Consider the following 24,667-nt stretch of genomic DNA (forward strand, 5'->3'; position numbering starts at 1 on the left):
AATAGTACTTATAATACATAAGAAGTAGGAATTCTTAATTTTTATAAGTTTCCAAGGTGCGATATTTCACAAAACAATCACCGATATGAAACCCTGGCTTTTGAGTACAGGTATCGCACAATGCATGCGTGTTCTTTGTCTTTTTTTTTAGAATTTTCCTGTCGGAACACACTGCATAGTCTTTTTTGGTTCCTGAACGAATTATGTAAAGCTGACTATTTAATCCAATGTCTACGAATGATGTTGAAGTTTGTGCTCTAAATGGTGTCCCGTGCCGAAAATTTCCCATTAACTCATCGATTAAACATTTTACAAAATTTAAATATGTCCGTGGTGTTGCCTTGTTTTTTTTCTCTCATGATTTTATACATTATACATATATAAGTTTACAACGCACATACCAAGAAAAAAAATAATTCCCCTTATTATTTTAACGATTTTCAGAGGAAACAATATGTTGTTGCATATTGGTCGGTGCGATCAACTGCTCTCATTTTTTGAGTATAATGTGTAACTACAATTGGCTTCAATACGGTTACGGTATCATCACCGCATGTTTTTGTTGTAACAAGCTGGAGGTTTGCTCAGGAAAATTAAACTCGTTTGTTTTTCCATGCGATGACCAACGTATTTGTTTTTCTTAAAAACCATTACAGGATTTGTTGAAAATGTAGATATTTTAATTTCAGTTTGCAAGTATTTCCGATTCGGTATTACTGTACCCTTTAACCCTTTACACTCGAAGCCTTGTAATTCTAAATCTAAAACAATCTTTTTGGCTTATAGTATTTCCATTATATGTGACAAAATGTATTTTATACATGTGAAATTGTTTCTTCTGACTCATGCCAACAGTTTGATTGTTAAGAATTATTCTAATCTAAACATTGTTAGTATAAAAATTATTTTGGGACGTGATAGAATAATTTTAGTGGTGCTGCAGAGTCATTACTCGACTAAAAAATGTTAAATAAACTTTCAGTTTCAAAAGTTCGTCGGCAAACGGAATATAAGTGATACATTTCAGCATTTGGTACGTTGTCTAGAAGTTTTTTTTACTAGTGTCAATAAAATTCTAGAACTACGACATTTTTTCTACAATTTTCCCTCAGTTTGTAAACAATGGTAGACAATTTGGAAAGATAAGATATAGTCGCTGATCAGCAACAACTATAAAAACGAGCGCAGGAGAGATACGATTATTAATTTCTCGTTACAAGCTAAGGGACGATTGGAATTAATTTATTGTAGCACAGGGCCAATGTAAGCTAGATTTAATAGGGACTATTCAGGGAGAATTTATTGTTCTTTGATATAACTAGGTCTCGTCACGCAGAGTTTGCTGCTTCAGAGATCTAAAAAAATGATACTTTTATAATCTGATTTAAATAGTTATTAACGATTTTTCTTAAGATACCCGATGTTAATTTTATAATCGAACCATTTAATCTCCAAATGGTTTAAATATTAAACCGAGAAAATTACTCAACATTCTCTCATTGCTGACTTTGAATTTACATAAATTTGTACACCTTTATTATTAATAATATTAGCACTTACCTTGGAAACGATAAATTGCGTTCTTTCAATTCCTCTGTCTTCTTACAATCGACGTTTATATTTCATTGTTACTATCTTAAAAAATCCTTGCAATAGTCGTCTTTGGTCTGATAATTTCCGACTTCATTGAAATATTACAAAAGGAAAACAGTTGAAAATAAAATGCCCATAAAGAGAAGCGAGATAGAAGTGTCTCCGAGGCGCGGACGACAGTGTAAAAGAAATTAAACTCGTCGGATTCTTTAAAAAACTACTTACATAATCTTTTAATGTATTATATGCTGTATACAAATGTAAGCAACTATGGGTGGGAAAAGAAGATACAAACTATTTCGGTACAGTAATAATTTCTCTGTCGGAATTAAGAACGATTCTTATAAGTCGTAAGTACACGTGCGCGCACGCATATGTGTACGTGTATAGTATGTGGCTGTGAGTCTGTGAATGCAATTAACGAATGCTTGTATGTTACGTGTAGCTTTTGTTGTTTGTCGTAGCGTGTTTGTTTTCCGTCGCGGTGAATTTCGAAATGATAATACCTATCCGAGCAACAAGTGTTTCATTTCCAATCAATGTTTCCCTTGTATCCGAATCCTTTCCCCGTTGGATATCTCGATCCCATTTCCACGTGTCGAGATTCGAAGATCAGGGTTTATTCAAACTCGGGTCACAGCAAGGTTATCGACACGACGAAAGAATGAGGTAAAAGTCGTAGGATAAAATATGTGGTAGGATAAAATATGTGGTAGGAGGGTAGTGAGGCACACAAATACGTGTCGGCATAGTGAAAATATGTAATAAACATATTTTATGCAATATATGAAAACTTATAGATTTACACAACACGGCTTCGTCGCCACCGGGACCTCCGCCACCCCCAACACTCTCCGCTGCCACCACCATGTCACCCTTCACGTTCATTTCTTTTCGAACTCAGTGTTGAACAATCGACGGTCGAAAGAAAACTTCTTGTGTGGTTTACATTACAATCGCAGTGAACTGTTATCACAGACGTAATAGTTGCACGCATTGACATTTGAAAACAATACGATGCTTCTCGAAAGAAATATCGTTAAAACTATAAAATGAAATTGCAGAAGTTTCCTTATCGAGAGAATCGGTTCCGAACATTTCTTTCATCCGATCAAGTAACAAAGAGAATTTAAGATAATTGAAATCAATTGATCTGATCCGATTGGAGGGTGCCAGGTGATGAGCAGGAATTGATTCAGGGGATGGTACAAAAAGTTTGTTTCTCTTTCCAGCTTCCAACACACACGCACACACTCATTCTTTCGTATTCTCTCCTTTTCTTTCTCCTTTTTCTCTCTCTTTCACTCACGTTTTCTCTCTCTTTCACTCACGTTTTCTCTCTCAGTTCATACAAGCATTTTCTTTCTTTCTCTCTCTCTCTCTCTTTATTTCTTTCACTTTCTCTCTCTTTCACTCACTCTTTCTCTCTCCCTTACTCTCGCTCACTCTCTTTCTCCCTCTCTCTCTCTCTCTCTCTCTTCTTCTTTCTCTTTTTCTCTCGTTCTTGTTACGTGTTACAAATCAGTGCGCTCACCGATTATAATCGATACGATCCAAGGTTATGTCATATATATACAGAACAATCTTAAATTGCGTAATCTGGGAAAAAACGCGAGTAAATTCATCTACCGCGGGTTAGGATTCCGTTACATCTTCTCTCCGTTTATTCTTTCTTGTTCACGTTGTGATCTCATCCAGCGTTAATATCCTCGTAATCGCTTTACAAACAAAAGACGCAAACCGCTATGAGTGATCCTCGACCTCCTTCCGTCCCTCCTCTGCTCGACCGATCGTTCGAACGGAGAGGCTCGTCAATAATTGTCGCATCAAGACGATCCATCGATCAAGTCGAATCTTGTTAACGCGTTCGCCACGTTCCTACTATCGCCGAGTTATCTACTTGATTATCGTTACTGCGACTGTTCTATATTAAATACGATATGATAGACGAGCAATGTCGTGGCTAATTAAACACACTAAACGTAACAGGAACACATTCGCGATCCGGGTTTCATACATTCGTGGTGAAGAATTAAAGTAGGTGTTCTGAACTGGTCTTGCAATCGAATTCACGAGAAATCATGTGACGCGTCGAAACACGTTCCAGATGCGATAAATTGTAAAGTGCGTGGTCGGCAGCGAACGCGTTCAACTTATCTAAATCGCTCATCGATTCTCGTTTCGACGATAAAAATGAACGATTAATATACTTCGAGGAGCACTCTAGACAGAATCTCGTCGCACAGCCTGGTCGTGACCACGTAACGTCGGTCCTGGCACGAATCTGCCTCGAACAACAACATGTCGAACGTGTCTTGTTTCATTTCACTCATTTTTATTAATTCTCTCTCTCTCTCTCTCTCTCTCTCACGCACACCATACATACGTACATACACACACGCTCTTTCTCTCTCTCCCTCTCCTCGGTTCAGCCGCGGTAGAATTGGTAAGCGAGAGGCAGCTTCGATAAAAAATGGATACGTATGCGCATGTGTGTACGTGCACCGTCGGCCGAAATCTTGGAACCGCTTTGCTCAGTCGAATTGCATCGGATTTGAATTCTCGAAGCTATTGTTTACCTCGAAACGGTACTGCGACTTTTCTCTAAATTAATGCGATTACTTAACAAAGCGCATCTCTATCTCCAGATCGGTGGAGCGGTCTCGAACTTCCGGCCGACGGCGGACACGTCAACGGTGACGGTCGCGAGGGTCGCCCGTTTATTTTCTTACTCTTTTCCTCCGAACATGCTTCTCTTTCGGTTCGTTCGTCCCGGAATTGTTAATCGAGATATCCTAAGCCATTCGTGCGAGGACTTTGCACTCAAGGTCTGTCAATAAATGCCCGATCGGAACGACGACGGACGAGCGGCCATTGTTCGCTGATCTACGCTTCGACTATCGGAAATCTCAGTCGCTCAACTTTCTCCCTGCTGCGATAACACTATAACAACCTCGTCGCACCTTTTATCAAGATATTATCATTGACGTGCAAGCATTCGTGACTGCCGATAGACGAAGCGTGAACCTGACTGGATGAAAAGTCGGTGGAACCAAGGGAAGATTCGGTTGTTTCTTCTGCTCGAAAATCTTTGGCGCGAATCTCCGTCGGAGAAGACCCGTTTCCTCGTCTCCTCGAATCGAGAATGAGTTGGTGACGATTAAAAAGCGAAATACTTTCCTTCGAATCTGCGTAGTTCGTTGTTACAATTTTAGCTCGATTACAGACTTGCGGACGCGACTATTAGGATCTATGAGCCACGGTGATGATCGACGGAAGTCGGTTCCCCGACGGAGAGTCGGGCGCGCATGCGATTTTTTTGGGAACTCACCCGGCCTCGTCGCGTTTTCGTTTCGCGCGCGAACGGAATTTGAGAACAGCAGTGACGTTTTCTCGTTCAGACGAATTTACGAAACTCCGAAGATACTCGGCTGCGATGTCGGTATAGAATGATCTCTCGATGCTAGTCGTAAGAAAGATGCTACATCGTTTATTGGTCGTATGTCGTATGCAAGAGTCAAAGAAAATGGAACACAAGGTTCTACTCGCAAAATCACTGCTGCCCCCCTACTTTTGGACCATGTCGAGCGTCCCAGTAAAAGGACGCCCGCGATAAATCCGTATCGTTTCGCCGTGTACCTAGGTGCGAAAATCCACGTGTGCTGCGTGTACTACTGGTAAGTAATAATCAAAGATAATAACCATCTCTATCTGTAATTAAAAAGCTGCTTCTCGGTAGCGCTGCGCCGCTGTTCCTCTCGTCGCAAAGTAACTACGAGTCGTTTAATCGTTACATCGAATGTACTGGTATCATTTACAGCCTAAAATACTGAGCAAAGAACGAATAGATCGGCGATCTATCGCCCGCGATCGAGCCCTCCCTCCCATCGATCCGAAAATCCCATCGTGTTTCGTGCTTCTCGTTTCGGATATAATATCGATGACTCGCGGTATCAAAAGATCGTCGAACGAATCTCGTCACGAATTTTGCGGATCGGGCAGCACGATCGGTGATCGTAGAGGGATCGTCCGTGGATCAGGGATCGCTGCTTTTCACCCCTTGTATCACTGCGTGATAGATCGCGTTTCAGGGTGGGGCGAAAGAAAGTAAACTCGGGAGGTGTTCGAGAACGAAAAGAGAGGAAGAGAAACCAACGTACGCTTAGGAGCAAATATACGATACAATGAAAATTCGAGAGATGCTTTGTAAAAAATTTGTTACAACGCGCGGTAGACGCGTGGGGACGCGCGAGAATGCGTTCACGCGATCGCGCGCGCACGCACGCATTTTTATTATGTATAATATGTATAGTTATTTATAATAATCGTTTATTGCGCAGGCAATCGTTACCCATCCGTTTTACCTCGTCTCACCGTGTTTTCCGCGAAATACCAAACGGATATATTCCATCACCTCCACCTCTGCCCCGTCGCGCGCTTGCGTTTCTTCCCTATTTGTATGGCAATAATCATATACAATACAATAATAATCGGTAATAATCATAATAATATAACAATAATAATAGTAAGAATATTAGTAATTATCTAAATTCTCTCCGCAATAATTTCCAAATAGCGTCTCCCTCGCCTCGCGTGTTTCTGAATTTCTTTTCTCTCTGTGTTCTCTTTGTGTTCTCTGTGTATTTTGTCATTGGCTGTTCTCTCTCTGGCCTTCTTCTTCTCTCTCTCTCTTTTTTCTCTCTCTCTCTCTTTCTCTCTGCAGCTGTCTGTTTGTCTGTATAAAGGACATTGCGACTGTTTTCAACGCGACAAGGTGGCACACAGAATATCGTTTTCCCGCGGTTCATCCGAACTCTGAACTCGTTTCTCTGTTTCGCTGACAATGCCCTTCCTCGACGTCGTGACGGAGACGTCGGTCTCGTCGGCTCTCCCCCATTGCTATCTTACCTCGCCCGAAACACGTTGCCTATAAGCATTAAAAAACGAAAGTGCTCTCAGTCGATATAATTTCCTTAAGAATTTTCAATAACTACGCGGTCTCACCGTGACTCGATAAGCGCCCGGGAATTTCACAAATTCTGCGAGCCTCTCCCCCGTTCATTACATACACGTGATATCTCGCTCCTGCGCTCTCCTTCTCCTCTCCGCTCCTAACAAATCGATCCTCCGCCGCAGCAGCCTCCTTGTACTTTCATATTATATTTATTAGAAATCCTCCTGCCCCGCCAGCGTTTCCTCCGTTCTCGTATTTCTTGCGACACCGAGCAACGAAAGCTCTCCTCGAACGAAACGAAAAGACGATTCCGCGTGTGCGAGCCTGCGTGTGTGCTCCGAGGGGAATACGCGACGAGCACGTGTTTGAGCGTGGGCGTCTGTCGGCTGATCGATTATAAAATTCCTCCAAGGATGTACGTAGTATCGACACGAGGCCATGGGAACCTCCAATGCAACAGGTTTCCGTAAATCTTTCTCCGCAACGATTTTCTCTCTCGCAAACTCCCTCTTTCTCTCTTTCTCTCCGCTTCTTTTTTTGTTGTCAACAATTCGCTCTATGTATATTCCCCTCGCCTTCTCGTTTCTCGAGTTCGCGTCTCGCAGCTCGCCGACGCCGTTCCAACGATCGCCGGCCGATTTCCTTCCAAAGATCTCCCGAGCTTCTTCGAGCTTAAAAGTAGGTTTTTGTACGCTGAAGTGAACACTGAAGTTACCGACGCGGGCATTGTCTCAACAAAACGGTTGACTATCGAACGAAATCAGCCCTTGTCTTATTAGAAATTTCAACGAATGCTTCCCCGAGTGATCGTTCACGCGATAGAAAATCATTCCCCGAGAGTGAACGCTACGAAAAAGTGTAAAACAGGTCGCAGGACCGCGTCCAGAGGCAGGAGGACAGTCTCGCAGCGACGAAAGAACGGAGGTGTACAAGCACAGCGGTTGCTAGAAGAAGGACTCGCGGATCTCGGGAAGAAAATCGATCGGCGTGCTCGTCAAACGTCCCGGCTTGTTCGCTAGATCCCCGAATGGGAAACGGAAGGAGTCCACAGCCATCCGAATACGACGATCGGTCGCTCGACGCCGTCTCTAATCGCGTCAAGCCGTGAAATGTCTTCAGAACGCGGCGAGATCGTTGCCCTTAACTGCCGTGGTCCTGATCGAGCTCGTCCAGCGACTCCAATCTTGCGATCGGCGCCTCGTTTATCGTGAACTCCCAGGACATGTCCTCGCTGGTCTGTCTCGAGGACTCTTGCCGCGGAACCGGTAACGAAGCCTGCGCCGCCCCTTCTTGAGCCGGTTGTCTGCTCTCTGGACGCTGACTACTCGCTAGATCGCTGGATCCTCGGTGATTCGCCGGATCCTTTCGCGATTCGCTGCTACGAGGACGCTGAATACCTCCTCGATCCGACACCGACACCACGCAGCTCCACGGATCGTCGCCCTCCGGCTCCGATCGTTTGTTAAAAGAGCTGTACCTGTTTCGTTAGATCGAGCAAATTGTTATCCGATTATGGGCAGACGATGCACAGTGGGACCAAATCAAGTAAACGTGGTAATGGCCCTATCGAGAAACCAAGATTCAATGAATCTTGTTATTTACAGGGATCAACTAAAACGTAATAATGGTTTTCTAACTAGATCAAATGACTTGAATATTTTGAAAATGTTAAAGGTATATTAACTTTTATGTCAATTAATGTTAAGGTTATTAATCTTTTATCTGAACCTATAACATAAATTTAAATATTATGTTTTCTAGAGCATGGTAACTTATCTTCATACCGTCAAACTGCAGATTTCTATGAGTTTTTGGCTAAAAGTGTTCATTTTTCTGAGATCTATAAAGCGCATTTTTTGAAGCATGATTTTTTCATTTTTATTCTCATCCCAAGTAATAGCGAAATTAAAGAAAAGAATTTTATTTATTTTTGTTATTTCATTCAGTTTTTTTTATAATTTAAAAAAATTCAACCGTTTTAGTCCAGTTTCAAATAAGTTATTGCATTTTGAAAGTTGTACGCATACTTTCATCCTAACTTGCAAACTAATTAGAGGTCAAAAATTGTCTTCAGGAGTCACACAGTCTTCATGCCATGAATAACGCGGTCAGTGTCGTCAGTTAAAAGAGAACAGAAATGAATTTAACATTAATTTTGCAACATGGATTCTGTTTCAGAGTACTACTATATTTATGCGTATTAAGATATTGAAAATAGATAATGATTACGTTGTAAATTTGTAAAATGTACTATCTCAAAGCAAAGCTAAAACTTTGTACATATTACACAAGTAGAGCAGAAGTTGCATATTTCATAATATTTTGAAAAATTCTTCAAACTTGTAGTACATATATTTATCTTTCAGTATTTTGAAAAATTTGATAACCTTAATTGTCCTCTTAGTAAGATACGAAAAAGTTTTTCAGACGAGCTTATGGATAGTTGCAATTTTTAATCTGATGTGTAACGGTCGTATGCAGATCAAAATTGCTTCCTTTCAACAATTTCGTTCAACTCATTAGCTTTTACATTGGAGATTCAAAATGCAGTATTTTTTAATATTCCAACTACGCAACCGAATATTAGACATCTTCATCTGTTTGATGAATTTGTAATAAAATGGAACTTCTTCTGTTAATTCTTCAATTTAAATTTACTTTCTTGATTCCATATTGGATCCGCTACTTTAATTTTTGACATTCTAAGTTCAGATTCGTAATTATAAGTCCGAAGAACATTCTATCACCAATTTTTGTGAAAATTAAATAATTTTTTGAAGTATACTCGTCCGTCATGTTGGATTCGCTATTCTCCTTCTTGAAATTTCAAGATCGGATTCTAGATATTCGAAACATTCTGATATCAATTTTTATGGAAATGATATAATTTGTACAAATTACTTGTCCGTTATATGGAATCTACATACTGATTTTCAAAATTTAAAGTTCAAATTCGTTATCAGCGACCGAGGAAACCTTGATGTAAAAATTTGACATTAACCCCTTGCACTATAACAACAAGTCAGACTTCGTGACAAACATTTTGCGTACAGTGGGCCCTCGACTTTGGCACATCATTGGCTGCTGAAAGTGTGTGCAGATGTTGAATGTTCGAAAGTAGGGGGATGTAAAAAGATATATACCAGAAATGGTGTTTTAAAGTATTTATTTATTTATTTATTTAGCTTTTGGGTGTTTTCTTTATAAACTTATCAAGAGTTAGTTGAGTATCTCTTTTTTTTCGTGATAAAGGTTTCTATAACACGCAGTGTTTTTTTAAATTGCTTTTCATGCTTGAGATATACGTTCTCCATTGGGATCGCATTCTTCCATAATAGTTAAAAATTTGTTTAGATACATAAGGCTTTATTCATATTTTTAATTATCAAAGTTATTTCTACACTTTCAAAGTTACTGTTAAACTCTTGATCGGAACAATATTGTAATCAGATGGCTAAAGTCTGATGTCCCCTGAGAGAAGGCCATCTAATCACAATATAGCCTACTCGACTCACGATGTCCGCTCAGGGGGAATATTCGACCGCAAAGGCCTACAAAGTTGAGTTTTCTGAATGTTTGAATTAGCGAATTGTGCAAAAATAGAATGTGCGAAAGTCGAGGGCCGCCTGTATACTATAATAAATATGAATGCCAATCGATTCTATTAAACGAAACAAAAATTGAAAATGAATTTGTAAATGAATGCAATCAGGAAATAAAAATCCTCTTCTATCATTAAGTAATTTATTAACACTATGCCGTCCGGCGTCACCACTGTAGTGTAACGCGCAAATATATAAGAGAACAAAATTTTATATTTATTTATATATGTGTATTTTCGAAATTTTATGAACATAGGTGGACAGGATTGAAAACTCATGAGAACTAACGATGAGATTAGTAAAACTCAACAAGTTCCGATTTCTCGATAACCTTTTCCGATAAAGGTGACAAGTAAAATAATTTGAATGAGTACTGCCGGCGTCAAGCGAAGAAATTTTTGCGAGACGTGCGGACGGCAAAGTGTTAATGACGAAAAAGTGCTAATGACGAAAAAGTGCTAATGAACGCGGTTTTGAAAGAACTGGTTCGTAATAGCGCGAGGGGTTAAATCTGAGACCGTTTCCATGCTGCGACCACGTTTTCGGGATTTGTTCCCACCGTGCGACAGATGCGACGAGACTCACCCGCTCCTGAACTCTCCCCTTCTGAACGCGGCGGGTTGACTGTGCCAGGCGTGCGGCGCGTGTGTTTGCTGAGTCGTGGGTGGCACCGCCAGGTCGACTGGTTGGCTCTGCGACCTGGTTGGCGCCGTTCTACCGTTCAGAGCCGACTGCAGAGCGGTGGCCAGGGCGGACGTGTCCGATGTCACCGTCAGCCGAGAGGTTCCCGAAGACGTGGACGTCGGCTCCCTCGTCTGTGGTCTGTCGAATACCGGTAATCGTAGGGATCGCGTTAGTCGGGTCGTTCGATGCCCGGGCAGCGGCACTTTCGCGCGACCGCTGCGAGCAGCAGCTTGAATTCATACTTGAAGCACGTGATTTATGTACAAGGGGATTCGGTAGGCCTCTAATTCCTCTAAGTGTCCCGAACAGTGTCGCAGCTCTGGCCGTTTTACGGGACTCCTACGGGGATATCCTTTGGTAATCCGACATCGACATTGTCAGCGGTCGCGTTACCGAGACGCACGCACGCGCGTCGCTGTCTCTTCGTGATCGGGAGGAGTTTTGGCCGGTTACTCGGATGCTAACGGGATCGCGGCGCGGTTTCGATCGATCCTGGCTCTCGAAGCTCGCCGATCTTTTCTTCGGGATACTGAACGGAACGAATCTTATAGGGAGGAAATACCACCAATAGGACACACATTTAATGGGCTATTACGATTATCTCAAAAATGATGTATCTTTTTAGACTAAAATTATATTTGTTTTGTAACTATATTATGCGTATCTAATTATATGTAATTTGAATACACAATTATGGCAGACAGTTAATTTTTTATGCTTAAAGGTAATATTTATCCTCTTTTCTCGCAGCGTTGTATGAAATATTGTTACTTTCGACTATCTACTGCACTGAATAGTCTTCTTTTATCACAGTGATAGTATTAATATCACAGTTATAAGTAGGGCACAAAGAATGTTTACAAGTAGGAATCGTATAAATCATCTCATGTAATAAACAATAACGAAAATTTAATATATGTTAAAGATATATTTGGAGACAATTCAGTTAAGAAATAGAAAAATTAAAAACAAACTTTCTTGAAGAATTCAGAAAAAAAGAAAATCACAAAGACAGTATCATCCACGAAGAATGGAAAGCACAGATTCGTTAAATATTACTGAATCTGTATCAAACAGGAAAATTATTGTTTTAAGGAATTATTGTTTAAAAGAAGCAAAAGACGAATGTCAAGTTTGTAAAACAACATGTTTATAAAGCAAGAAAACTGGTACCAGTGCAATATCTATACTAAATGGGTAAAAGAAACATGCGGCAGAAAAGGTATGTTAAATTTATTTTGCTTATTATGTCATTAATTTTTAGGATATTTGTTAAGGTTACCATTTCTTTTTATTCAAAGGATTACTTCTTACTATGAAATACTAAGATGTGACATGATTGAAGATGCAAAGAAAGATTTATCTAGTTCAAGATCGTTATACAGGTTATACAGGTAATACTCCCAGGTTAAATAGTTAAATTTTGGCCATAAATTTAAGACTTTAAAACAAACAAATTTATTCCGTGGAAGTTAACTTGCAAGTGCTTCCTTCGAGAGATATTTACTTTTAAAATTATCAAGAATTAAGAATCGGTAACTGAGCAGTTGCTACTATGTCGCTGTTTGCACTGTAAACAAAACTCCTTTAATTCGTTCCGAGACATCGTTAACCCTTTGCTGATTTTTAACAATAAATTTAAACGAATTTGTCTGGCTTATAATACCTCTATTTTATATGACAAAGTTCATTTCATGTATATGATATTTGTCTTCGCGACTCTTGTAACAGTTACACATTTAACAATTTTTTTTAATCTAAACTTTGATAATGTGAAAATTATCTTGGAAAGTGACACAACAATTTCAGTGATGCTCACCACTCGAGTGTAAAGGATTAACAATATTGAAATATTAAAATTGAGAATAGTGTAAGCATGTAATAAAATAGTAAGTACATGGTGTCACTCAGTCACTTTGGTTGTTATTTATGTCTTATATTAATCTATGACATATGAAATAATTACAGTTGTTGTTATAATTATTTTTATAATAAATGCAACAATTTTCTTTAGTAATTTTTTATGGCATACATTACCAAGTTCTACGACCATAATGACAAATGTCTCTTGAAGAAAACATTTATGTGCATACTTGTGCAGTAAAAATTTGTTTATTTTACCATTCTAAATTCATACCGAAAATCTGGGAAACACCCTGTATAACATTGCATGTACTTATAATCAACAAAGATTGCTTAATCTTATTACAGTGTCACATACGCGAATATACCTGTCCTATTAAATACAATCAATTTACGAATGAGTTAAAATATATTTTATAAAAACAAAGAAACAAGTAAACATAGGTCTAACTCATTAACACTAAGCATTCTTATAGTAGAAGAATCGATCTTCCGTATGTTCCAAACTCCGTATGTCCAATAATTTTGTTATTAAACAAAAGTTTAGGATAAGTCCTAGTCCTATTCATTTTAGACCTAGTCCAAAATCCTATTCATGGTAGTTCTTCCCAAACTCAGATTCGACTTTGAGTTCTTTGGCTCTCCAGGAGCATCGACACTGCGCCGCAGCTAAACGCAACTAGCAGACCATACATAAATGCGGGTGCACTAATGAAAACTTATATCCTACGCAGGTGGTAATTCATACACGCGGGATCAGCTATTAGTTGAATCTCTTACCTCGTTCCTTCGCCACGGGACTATTTATTTAGCTACGGAGGCAAGAATTAAGCGGTGTGCTATGGTAAATGGGCGTGATCTAGCGTGGGCTTGTCTGTCAAGCGGAACGGAGGGTGGATATCTGAAACGGATGCTTTTAATCGGGAGTCTCAGCGCACGTGTTCGGCGAAGTCTAAGACATTCGCCGGATGCTCTAGCGTGTGAACAATCGAAAGAAAAGTGGAGAAATTGTCTAAGAGAATTTTCTTGGAAAATTTCCTTGAGATGACTCGTGGGGGAGCCGAGAGTAATCGTGACGAGCGTTGTCAATAGTGTCGTGTAAATTGTAAATGATGATCGGGGCACGCGTCCGTTCGAGTCGGTTGCTTCGACACTCGGATGGACGCGTACTTGAATGGAGCGAAGGGATGGCTTGAAAGATCGGCGCTCGGAAGATACATGGGTGAAGATAGTATTCGATCGTAACGTGAACCAAGGAAATCTAACACTATCGCCGGAAATAATGAGAGAAGAGAAGTTCTACGGAGGTACCGGGTTGATTGGTTCAATGCGAATGTCGATGTCGATTATGGTTTCGAATTGATCGCGACTCGACAGAGAGAGAGAGAGAGAGAGAGAGGGAGAGAGAGAAAGAGAGAGAACAAGGAAACGAAATTTCGACAACGAGAGAAAGAGATTAAGAGAAAGAGAGAGTGAGAGAGAGAGAGCAAGGAAACGAAATTTTAAACACGGAAGGACGAAGAGAAGAGGCGCATACTGAGCGGACGAGAGAGAGGTTCAAATATTCAACTGTACTTACGAGGCCATGGACAAAAGAGGACGATTGTTAGCGAGAATTAGGCTAGCGATTTCGACCGGTTCATTTTCTACATGTAGTGCGCGCATTTTCTCGTCCCCAAGCAAACTGGCGCTCGTCAATCTGTTTTCGCTTCTACTCGCGCGACACTGCTCGCAAAAAGGGTTTCAAAGAAGAGTATGAGTTATGGTCACCTTCGGAACTTGTCCAACCTTTCCAAAATAAAAGACGCCGAAATCAAATGCAACTGATCCAGGGATTTCGAAAGAAAGCTTTCCAAGAATAAAAACATCGATTACTTCCTAGGAAAAACAGAATCAATTTCTACTTGACAAAAATGATTAAGAATAAAGACAACATACGCGCGCACACGCACGCAAACACACGCACACAGACGCTCGCCCCGTTCTCTGCGTATCGAATTGAGAGAAACGGATCGAGCGACAAGAAACAGAAAAATAGAGAGAGATAGAGAGAGAGAGAGAGAGAGAGAGAGAGAGGGAGAGGCAGAAAAAGAAAGACAGAGTAAGAAAGATAGAAAAACATTGAGGAAGAGAAAAAAAGACACACAGTTATCGCTAGAACAGACAGACTAACGGTGCTCCGTCGGCGAGACAGTGTCTACCATGTTCTGCAAACAAATTGATCGCACGTTTAATTTGTTACCGTCGCGAGTAAACGTTTGGTCCAAAGAGGAAACAATTATCAAAAATTGCAAACTCGCGCGTGACACTGCGAGTTCGTTCCACAGTGGAATAGATCGACTTTGGTCAGACGCCTGTCTCTCCGCTGAGCGACCGCGATGAACATCAATTTCCGATCGATTTTCAATCGATCGCTACACGCGATTGCTCACCTGAACAATCCGTGGGACGTGCTCGGCTGGATCTTCCCATTGCCATTGGCTGACGGCGGTACGCTCGGCGGTTGAGGCTCGCTGGCCGATCGCTGGACCAAAGCCGGAGGTCTGCTGCCTTGTTTGGCAGCCAGCGCGGTGCCAGGCATCATCTCGATGCTCGAGCTTTCCCTGGATGAGTTCAGCGTCTGCTGGAGCAGCGTCAGAATCAGCCTGATGTCCTCGGCCATCGAGTGCTCCAGAGAGGACACCTGTCGCGACAGTTGGTCTATCCTGGAGTTGATCTCCTCCATAGGCCGGCCTGGTCCACTCTGGAAGTCGCCTGGAAGAAAGGGAGTGCTGGGTCAAGTCACGTTCCACGGATTATTTGTCTCTTTGTACATCTCCGGATGTCCTCTTCTTTGTTACTCCACCATCGACGCGCCCCGAGACAAAACTTCATTTCAAAGGCAACGGTGTTCTAAAATAAACTCAAAACTAGCTCGATCTAAGATTACGGAAACGGATTTTGGATTGGTTTCGTCTCGGCGCGCGTTTTTCGTAGAAAATTGGGAACAGGGGGCCCGAGGGTTAGGCTGTCGTCTTAGGCGCAGGGAGCTTGGCCACCCACCCTGAGACTGCGGATGTTGCGGTGGCGACGGCGTGGTGTAATGACTGGACGTCGTGGATGTTGGATGCACGGCGTTCTGGCTGAGGCAGCTTTCCCCGGCGGCCGAGCTCCTCCTGGCTGGTCTCGTCAACGGCGTGGTCACTGGATAAACACCCACGCAGAGAATCAGTACCGTCCTCGGAGACCGATAGAAGATAGCAGAGAGAAGACTTCCTATCCTCTAAACGTGCCTCGTATTTTCGAGGGAAATGGGGAACCCAGGCGAGGGGTCAGCGGGGAAGAAGAGAATACAAGACAGATAGGTGGATAGAGTAAAAGAGATAAATAGACAGAAGAGCATTCTCCCGTTGGCTAACACAACCGTGATCATCCCGCCTGTCTCGCCGGTGCTCGCCGGCTGATCAACGTGTCAAACTTCATTAGACGTGGCGAGGGTGAATTTTCTTATCCAAGATACTTACTCTGTTTCGCGAGGTAATCGTGACTCGTCAGTGGCTGCAGGTGGATCTTGTGCTGACGCAGGTCCGGTATGCTGCGCTTGAGATGGGTTAGCATGCCTGAACAACCAGGTTTCAAGGTGTTAACGAACTCGGGAGTCAAACGCAAACGCCAAGCTTACACGCTGCACGCTCTCTCGACCCAATCGCCGCGACCACCTCTCCGCTTACACCTGCTTATTACGTTTCGCTACGTGCAAGACGACTCGAGCTAGCAACGGTCCGTGGAGATTCTAACCCTGCTGCAGTTTTTCTTTTGTCTCAACAAGAAAACCCAAAGATGAGTTGAGAATAATCGGAAAAATTACGATTCCCTTTGAGAAAGACGAAGGAAATGTCAGTTGAAAATATATTGTAGAATGATACCGATCGGTCTCACGTAAACCAAATGTAAGAGTTGCAACAGTCGCAAGATTCGTCAGCTGGGACATTCGACGGTACCAGAAACGCGCGTGTTATATTAATCCCGCACAGCTCTAGTAGTAGTGCAAAATGTGAAGATATAATATATAATTAAACATTGAATAAAAATATATGAATAATGGATTATAATAATTCTTAAATCAGAGCAAGTAATTCCGTCAGCCACGTACGGCTGACATAGCAGTCAAAGTGTTAACCCGTTACATTTTTAAATGTAGCGTTATTTGCTTATATAACAATGTGCATAATCGTTTTAAGTAGTTTCTCAAATCATCGAAGCGTTGACTGGCCTCGGCTGTCTGAATCTACGACACACGTACCGATATTTCACATTATAATACAATTGTAACAAATTGCAGCAAGGGTTGACAATGCGCCTCGGACGTGTCGCAACTATAATCTCGTGCAAACTACATTCTGCTCTCATTAATATTTACAAAACCAATATCATAACATGATATTAAAAAGTGTCATGTTTCTAGCTCTCTATCGGATTTCGAAGTGTTTGTGTTTCGTAGGCAATTGAGTCGAGGTAAATGTTTTAGCGGATAATGGGGGTGGCGAGGGACGAGATGGTCGGGGGAAGCTCGCGGTAACGAACTACGCTACGATACGAGAGACTCTGGTAAAAATTCTACGTAGAAACGCAGTACTTCATGAAATACGAGCATGTACCACTTAAATTTAAATGAGATTCTATTCGTAATACAGCGGTCGTGAAGAGAAAACGGAAGGAAAGTCGGAAATAATTTCAAACCTGTTTGGTGAAACTGGAATCGAGAAGTGAAAATGAGAGAGGCCAGGGTAAAATGTAACAGTTTTTCTGCCGTGGTTCTCTTCGCGATCGTCTTGCAATTAGAGCAGCTTTTAATGACTGGAGCTCTGGGACGCGACGCGTGAAACCGGAATTACCTTTTCGCGATGGAGCCGTTAATTGGGCCGGAAAAAAGAGGTCTCCGGGAAGTTGATAAGCGGTCGAAAACCGTCGAAACAAAATAGAGTCGATTAAAATCGAAAAAGAAAGTGGAGCATGGGCGGTGGCAGGGCTGCGTATGTGTGGGCGGAGGGGAAAGCCGAGCCTTTGTATATACATAAAGTAGTTGCACGTCTCAAGATGTTTTCTCTATCGACCAATGTTGACAGACAGAATACTAAAAGGAGGGAGAGCATTTATAGTTGACTTGGGAAGGGGTTTGCTTAGTAACGTAATCAACGGGAGGGAGAACCGACGCGCGCACAGTGCTTTGCATTCGTGTAACATCGCGTTGTTCTCAACAGCGCGCCGGTTCCCTCACTCGTTAGTCGCGTAGCTAGGTACTCTCCTTCCCGAGTCAATTTGCAATGTTCCCCCACCTTTTTGGGTTGTGCCTGTCAACACTGCTATCGACTCCCGTATTTGCGGATCTCTCGTAAAATGTGGTTGATCGATCGATGCTGTTGGTGTTGGCGCAACAAAGCATGACTCAGAAGGTACCTTTTCCTCAATTCTTTAGCACCACCATCCCCCGATAGGTAACCGTATGTACCGAACAGCTCGGATACCCGAGGGGTCGAAACCGGGGCCACCGGGTAAAGGGGCGCAATCCTTCGCTCAAGTATCAATTGTTAACCCTCGATTGGCGGCGAGACGAGGTCTCTCGAACGGTGGAACCAATCGAAAGATATTCACGTATGTTCGTTGCAAGCAGAGATCAAGGACGTTACCCGTTATCAGACGCGATTCTTAATCCTAGAACAACCCCGTGGGGCTGCCGGCGACTCCAAAATATATTTGTAAATTATCTGCAAACGTGTAAATAAATAGTAACACTCCTAACTGATGCCGTATTTCATATTTTGTATTTTGAAAATAATAAATAATTTTGAAAATTATTGTGACTAAAATTTTATTTTGAGTCACTTCCAATCTCACAATGTCAATAATAATGAAAACTGGAAGGGGGTTGTTCTAATGTTAATAACCTTTGTAACCCATATAGTTTCGGCAACCGGTCATTAGACGCCCAATAGTAAGCCAGTATACATAAGGACCATAACTGTTATCGTAATCGATTTCAGTTGTTCATAATTGCATCTAACCCATGAAATTGAAATTTGTAGTTCACGCTTTTGTTTATGGAACTTCTTATTTATTATTGTCTTGGTACTAATCAGTTGAATTTATCTCTAAATCAATTTTATATACTACGACAATATCAATGTAAATGAATTTATAAGTAATTATGCAGAGCATGATTATTTGTTAAATGATCAATGTTCGCGCTTAAATAGTGACTGGCCTTTAATTTTGAAATATATTGTTGTTACTGTTACGATTATTACAAGACAAATTTAATAATTTTATTTATAAAGATCGTTTGAACATGGTTGTTACCTGTTTATTTATGTTAGCTGTTTAGTAATAGTCTGAATAGATTCTCAGAATAACTTTTTTAAACTCTTATACAATCTGTCCGGATTGAAACACTTCTGAAAACTCGACTTAGACTGTGGAAACCAAAATTAAGTTCAGTCAGTATTGATATCACCATAATAATTTCAACATTATTTGGGGTTTCATAACTCTTTTGACAACCAAAATCTATATTATGACTGTTTTCGATCCCTACTTAATTAATTCATATCTAAGAACGGTTCCATCATGGGTGGCACGGTTTACATAATCCCTCCTTGGTTAACTATATTTGGATTAGGACTAGGCAATCCGTTAGAATCTCTGATTGCAAGTCAAATAAAATCTGTGTATCAAGGTGCTCGTTACACAGTCTACAGAGGAAGATCGAACCATATTTAGATCCAGCTCGCTAATTAAGGGTTAACAATGCCTAAATGTCGTGCACAAAACAACATTCCTCAGACCAGTAAATTAGAGGCAAATTAGGAGAGATAGATAGATAGAGAGTGAGAGAGAGAGAGAGAGAGAGAGAGAGAGAGATAAAGAGAATTGGATAGAATACAAAGTGAAAAGATTCTCTTGTCACTCCGCAAGGTTAAGAACGTAGATCCGGAGCGAGATGTCGCTCACGATCCTCAACAATGATCGTTGTCTCACCGGTTATCGAATTCAAGGTTGAACTTCGCTGCTTCGGCTCGTCGAACTCCAGGTTCAACGGTGTCATATCCTGGCCGGCCTTCTCCGTGCTGAACTCTAGAATCCCATGGCCACTAGCTTTGTCACTGCAATATAAAAATATATTTTCAAGGGAAACCGTCGATTAATTGTGCGATGCGTAACGAAAGCTTTGCCATAAACAGTGAGATATCTATCGAGCCATATCAGAAATTCTTGTAAACGCGATCGTTCATCCCCACTCCTGCTCTTTACTCGCGAGGGGTAGTTACAGGGCAAATTAGATCGCATGCTACTACAATAATTTCGCACACATTTCCTTCCAGTGGCTTTTTAAAATTTTGGGAAATAAGTGACATATTTTTTTATAATTATATTTCAGTTTATTCATTCAATGCGTATGTTGTTGGACCGTTCGAAAATCTGAGTTGTTCTTCCACGAGAAAGTGATAGACGATTTTTTAACGTTTACAGTAAACAGAAAAGAAAGATTTTTGACATTTTTCTGACAACTTCGATATTTTATACTTGTGGAAATCCTGTTTTTTATTGGCAAAATATTGAAACAAGTACTTCTTTAACACTCTTATAAAACAACTTTCTGAACGATCTAATATTCTATGGAGTTAAATGTTCGTATGTCTTTCTTACTCGAATAATATCACACTCATTTCTGAAATGTAGAGATACTTACTAGTCTTCCTGGTCACCCTGTAGGGAGTCTTGCCGACCGGTGGGGATGAGATTGGTGCCGGGGCCTATTCCGGGCCCTCGACGGTATCTTGGTGGACGGAAAATGAATCTCCTAGTGTCGACTTCGACATCCGTTGGAGTGCTGACAGGAAACCTTGCTGACATTGGATCGACACCGGCTTGCTCCTCCTAAAAATCGTTCAACTTTCAACGAATCTGTCGAGAAATGCAAGAAGAACGTAGAGAGTGAAATGTGTACGTACATCTCGGAGAGGAAAAGTGATCTCGAGATTCTCGCTGAAGTGGTTCGCGAACTCCGGATAGAGAGCGAGAACGTCCAGCAGATCGTCCCTGTGTATCTTGTGCAGATCGCAGTAGGTGAGGATGCGGACATCGCAGGATGACTTGCCGACGGTGGTATAGATACAGGGGTTCTCTCCGAAGATGTCGTCCTTGCCCAGGATCGCCATCACCACGTCGTTCTTTACTATCTCTATGCTGCCACGCGATATGAAGTACAGGGACGTGAGAACGTCTCCACGATGAACCAACGTGTCGCCGGGCGGTGCGTGCGTTGTTTTAAATTTTAACGATAATGCTCTGCGTACCAGGAACACAAAATGATGCGTTAAACAACGTCGCGAAAAGACGAGCGAGCATGTTCAAAGCTGGAATTTATACTGGTATTCGAGATGCTGATATTATACCTCCATTTTTCAGTTGTACTTTTATAATCTTCATAGAAACTGAAATACCGAAATATCGGTATGACGTCATTGAACAAATGTAACCAGACACTTTTTAAAACGTAATAACGTTTTTTCATACATGGGCTAAATGACGTGAATCCTTTCTAGATGACGGAAGGAATAGTCTAGTAGGAACAATAAAAAAATATAAAGAACTCCCGGTTTTTGATTTTCTTATCTGAGCGTATGAAGAAAATTTTAAATATTAGGGAATCCCATAAGTCTTTTCCGCGCTACTAACATTCCCAGAACAACGGTACATAATTATTTAATCAAGATGGAATCTGTGAATCGCTATGAAGTTTAGGTTCCAAACCTAATCATACGAATATCATCAAACCAATATCATATAAGTTACTGAGATCTACGAAAGGCATTTTTTTATAAACTCGGATAAAAGAGTTCAGAGACGTGCGAGCCATTTATTTCTTCGTCATTCAGAGTAATAGTAAAATTATTTAAAAAGCCGTATTTTAATCATTGCCTAATACAGTAGTCTCTTTATCATCTAAAAGAAAAACAATTTAAGCCATTTAGTCTAGTTTTCAAAATATGTTACATTTTAAAGGGTGTCCAAATACATTTGTCCGATACTATATGTACACGCACTTGTAATGTTTTTGTAATGTGAAGACTGCAGTGATATGTATAATATATATCAATTTGTAATTGAAGAAGATGCGATAATGTCATTTATAATTATTTGAATTCGCTCAGTAGTGCGAACGCTGTTATCAATTCCGTAATTGGAACGTTGTCAAAAGGTAAAGTAAAATTTAAACAACCGTATGAACGATACTTTTACAGCGAGGAACAACAACGAACAAGGAAACTAAAAAGTACAGGTATTTTTTTTCGGTTGCCAGTATAGTTCTGTCGACACAATACAGGTAAATTTTTCATACCGGTATATGTGGTAGATCTGTATTAACCCTCAGCGGACAACGACTTTTCCGACCAAGTGAGGTAGCAGAACGAGGCGATTTTCTCAGATGTGTCGACTGTCTTGTATATAAATTATTTTAATTTGTATGTAATACAAATATAATTTATATACGATTATATGCAACTATATACAATTATATAATTTAGATACAAATTATCTTAACATAATTATCACATCGCGTGTCGTTTTTCACTCGTCGCTCGTCCTGCCGCGCGAAACACAGTGGTTGCTGAGAGTCCACCTCTCGTCCGATAAAGGTTAAGTTTCTAGTAGAAAGTCGCAGAATTTTTAGGAGCAGCGTGTACCTTAAACAACCTTGGCTGGCCTTCTTGAACGCTTTACAGTTGTTTAAAAGGTTTCTATTCAGATGAAGACGGATGTCCGCCTGAAGGCACTCTGGGAACCCTTTCAGAACACTGTTCATGTCGATCCCGTTCGTATAGGTCCACGCGTGCTGGAAGTACTCCTCCAGACGGTGACGGAGCGGATTCGGGATCTGGTGGAACCGTATGAACTCGCGGACGCGAAGCATCTGTGTGTGGTATCGGGTCGTGCCGCTGTACAGCCTCTGTATGATCGCCGAGACGTTACCGAAAATACTGGCGTACATCAGAGCTACGGAGAAACGATTATTAGTTATCATGGAAACAACATGTATCGAAGTAGAACGAGAAAAATATCGGGGCGGTCGAGCAAACGATTCTCGAGAACAAATGATCCAAGGGTACAACTCGATTTGATCGAAAAGGAAAGTCTGAACAATAGGCAGTGTAATGAAGGAACAGAGGGAAGACGACAATATTGGTATAGGAGTTAAAGAAAATTCGGATGGTATATTTGACACGTTGAGGGTAGGAAATGAAAGTAACATAATTTAATTAATACTTAATCTAATATGAAGGGTCACATGTTACTTTTTAAACTTTTTGGCAAAACGTCTTATAAACATGGTTGTTACATTGCCAGTTTACTTTACGACTTTCATTATAATGTATATCTAATTTAGTTTTCACTATTTATTTCTCACTTGTTAACTTTTTATCGCTAAATTTATGCATCCTGATCTATCTATTGCGTCGGGTCACATGATAGTACCGTGTAGTAGATTGTGTGATAAAATTATTTTTGCAAATTATTTTTTAACAGAAAAGATGATATGTCACGCTTCTCAATAGAAGTGTGCTTATAGTTTATAAAAGTAAGCCAAACAAACTGTCCTTTTACTGAGCTCAAAGCAAGATGTTATAAAAATTGAAAGAGGTGACAAGCTTATACTTGATACGATTAAACACTATAATAACACTATATTCATTGTAGACGTGGTGGATTAGGTGGCAAGGAAATACTTCGTGAAATCGATATGCCGAAGATAGTCTGTGTAAGCTTTATGCAATATTCTTGATCTAGTTGGATTAAACTCATGGCTGATATATAGGGTGATTCAGCATCGGTGATATAACCGAGAACGGCCTAATTCCACAAAAAGAAACGAATCAAAAATGAGGAATAAAATTTGTTCAATTGAGACATTTTTTCAATTGAGACAATTTTTCAATGGATCTCGATAGAAATTACATGTCACTTATAAATAGTATTAACATAAGTAATACCGCGATGTACTGTGTTACACATTTTTGTCTATGATATAGACGAAAATAAATCGTGCGATTTAGCTACGAACTTACTTTATTAATACAAAAGTTGTTCGAAATACTGAATATGCAATGTCGATTTTCGCGAAACAACGCTTTAACTGAACAAATTTTATTCTTTATCTTCGATTTGTTTTTTCATGTAGAGTTACCTTCTTCCTGGTTGTATTAATTACAGACGATGGGATACCCTGTATAAAGAAGGAATCGGGAAAAAATGTCTACGTAGCAATTTTTATTAAAATTAATTGAAAAACTTATTGAACATTTTCAAGGTATGCAACAGAAAGAACAAGAATATGTACAGGAAACATCAACAAATTCAAGTTTCGTGTGCGAGAAAAAAATTTTCGAGAAAGAAATTGCAATGAAAACAAACCTGCAACAATCTGTTTCAAATGAAAAAGTGCTCAATCATTTACAAAATATACGCGGCATACGAGCGGTTTCTTGCTTGGGTTTTACAATTTTACAAATTTAAGAGATGCTTTCATGGGAAATGTTTGAAAAACATACATTCTTGGAGCACGTTTTACAATAAAAATTTTACAAAGTTGAAATGAATTCGATTTCATTGTACAGAAAACTAATCCAGCTGACATTTAAAAAAAATATTTCATGTCATTTATTCCAGTTTTGAAAAAGCTTTAAAGTTTTTTAAGGTGTCTCTTTTGCCTGTAAGTGAACGTATAAGTAAAAATGTATAACCGGAAGCCTGATGTTAAGTACGCCGCACGAGCTACTTATGAGTAAGAATAATAACAACAATAATAATAACAATAATAATAACAATAATAATAATAACAATAATAATAACAACAATAATAACAACAACAACAATAATAATAATAAACAGTAACAGGAAAGGAGAATCTTTAAAAGAGAGGTAAATCAGTTCA

General features: G+C 40.3%; 1 protein-coding gene across 5 annotated transcripts in view; it reads right to left on the reverse strand.

Annotated features, from left to right (window-relative positions):
- Positions 1-2,334: 2,334 nt before the first annotated feature.
- Positions 2,335-24,667, reverse strand: part of Sei (potassium voltage-gated channel seizure) — a 233,827-nt gene continuing 211,494 nt past the window's right edge. For 2 of the 5 annotated variants that reach the window (XM_078178798.1, XM_078178796.1), the window contains 9 exons: positions 22,422-22,731; positions 20,685-21,021; positions 20,423-20,610; positions 19,711-19,835; positions 16,200-16,295; positions 15,739-15,879; positions 15,129-15,450; positions 10,735-10,971; positions 2,335-8,024 (listed from right to left, as the gene is read on the reverse strand). In XM_078178798.1, the coding sequence (XP_078034924.1) occupies positions 7,688-8,024; positions 10,735-10,971; positions 15,129-15,450; positions 15,739-15,879; positions 16,200-16,295; positions 19,711-19,835; positions 20,423-20,610; positions 20,685-21,021; positions 22,422-22,731 (2,093 nt within the window). In that variant the 3' untranslated portion in view covers positions 2,335-7,687. The remainder of the gene's footprint in view (positions 8,025-10,734; positions 10,972-15,128; positions 15,451-15,738; positions 15,880-16,199; positions 16,296-19,710; positions 19,836-20,422; positions 20,611-20,684; positions 21,022-22,421; positions 22,732-24,667) is intronic. The other 3 variants (XR_013493897.1, XM_078178797.1, XM_078178799.1) reach the window with 3 other exon arrangements.

The sequence above is a fragment of the Augochlora pura genome, chromosome 4 (genome assembly GCF_028453695.1).
Source record: "Augochlora pura isolate Apur16 chromosome 4, APUR_v2.2.1, whole genome shotgun sequence".
NCBI lineage: Eukaryota > Metazoa > Arthropoda > Insecta > Hymenoptera > Halictidae > Augochlora > Augochlora pura.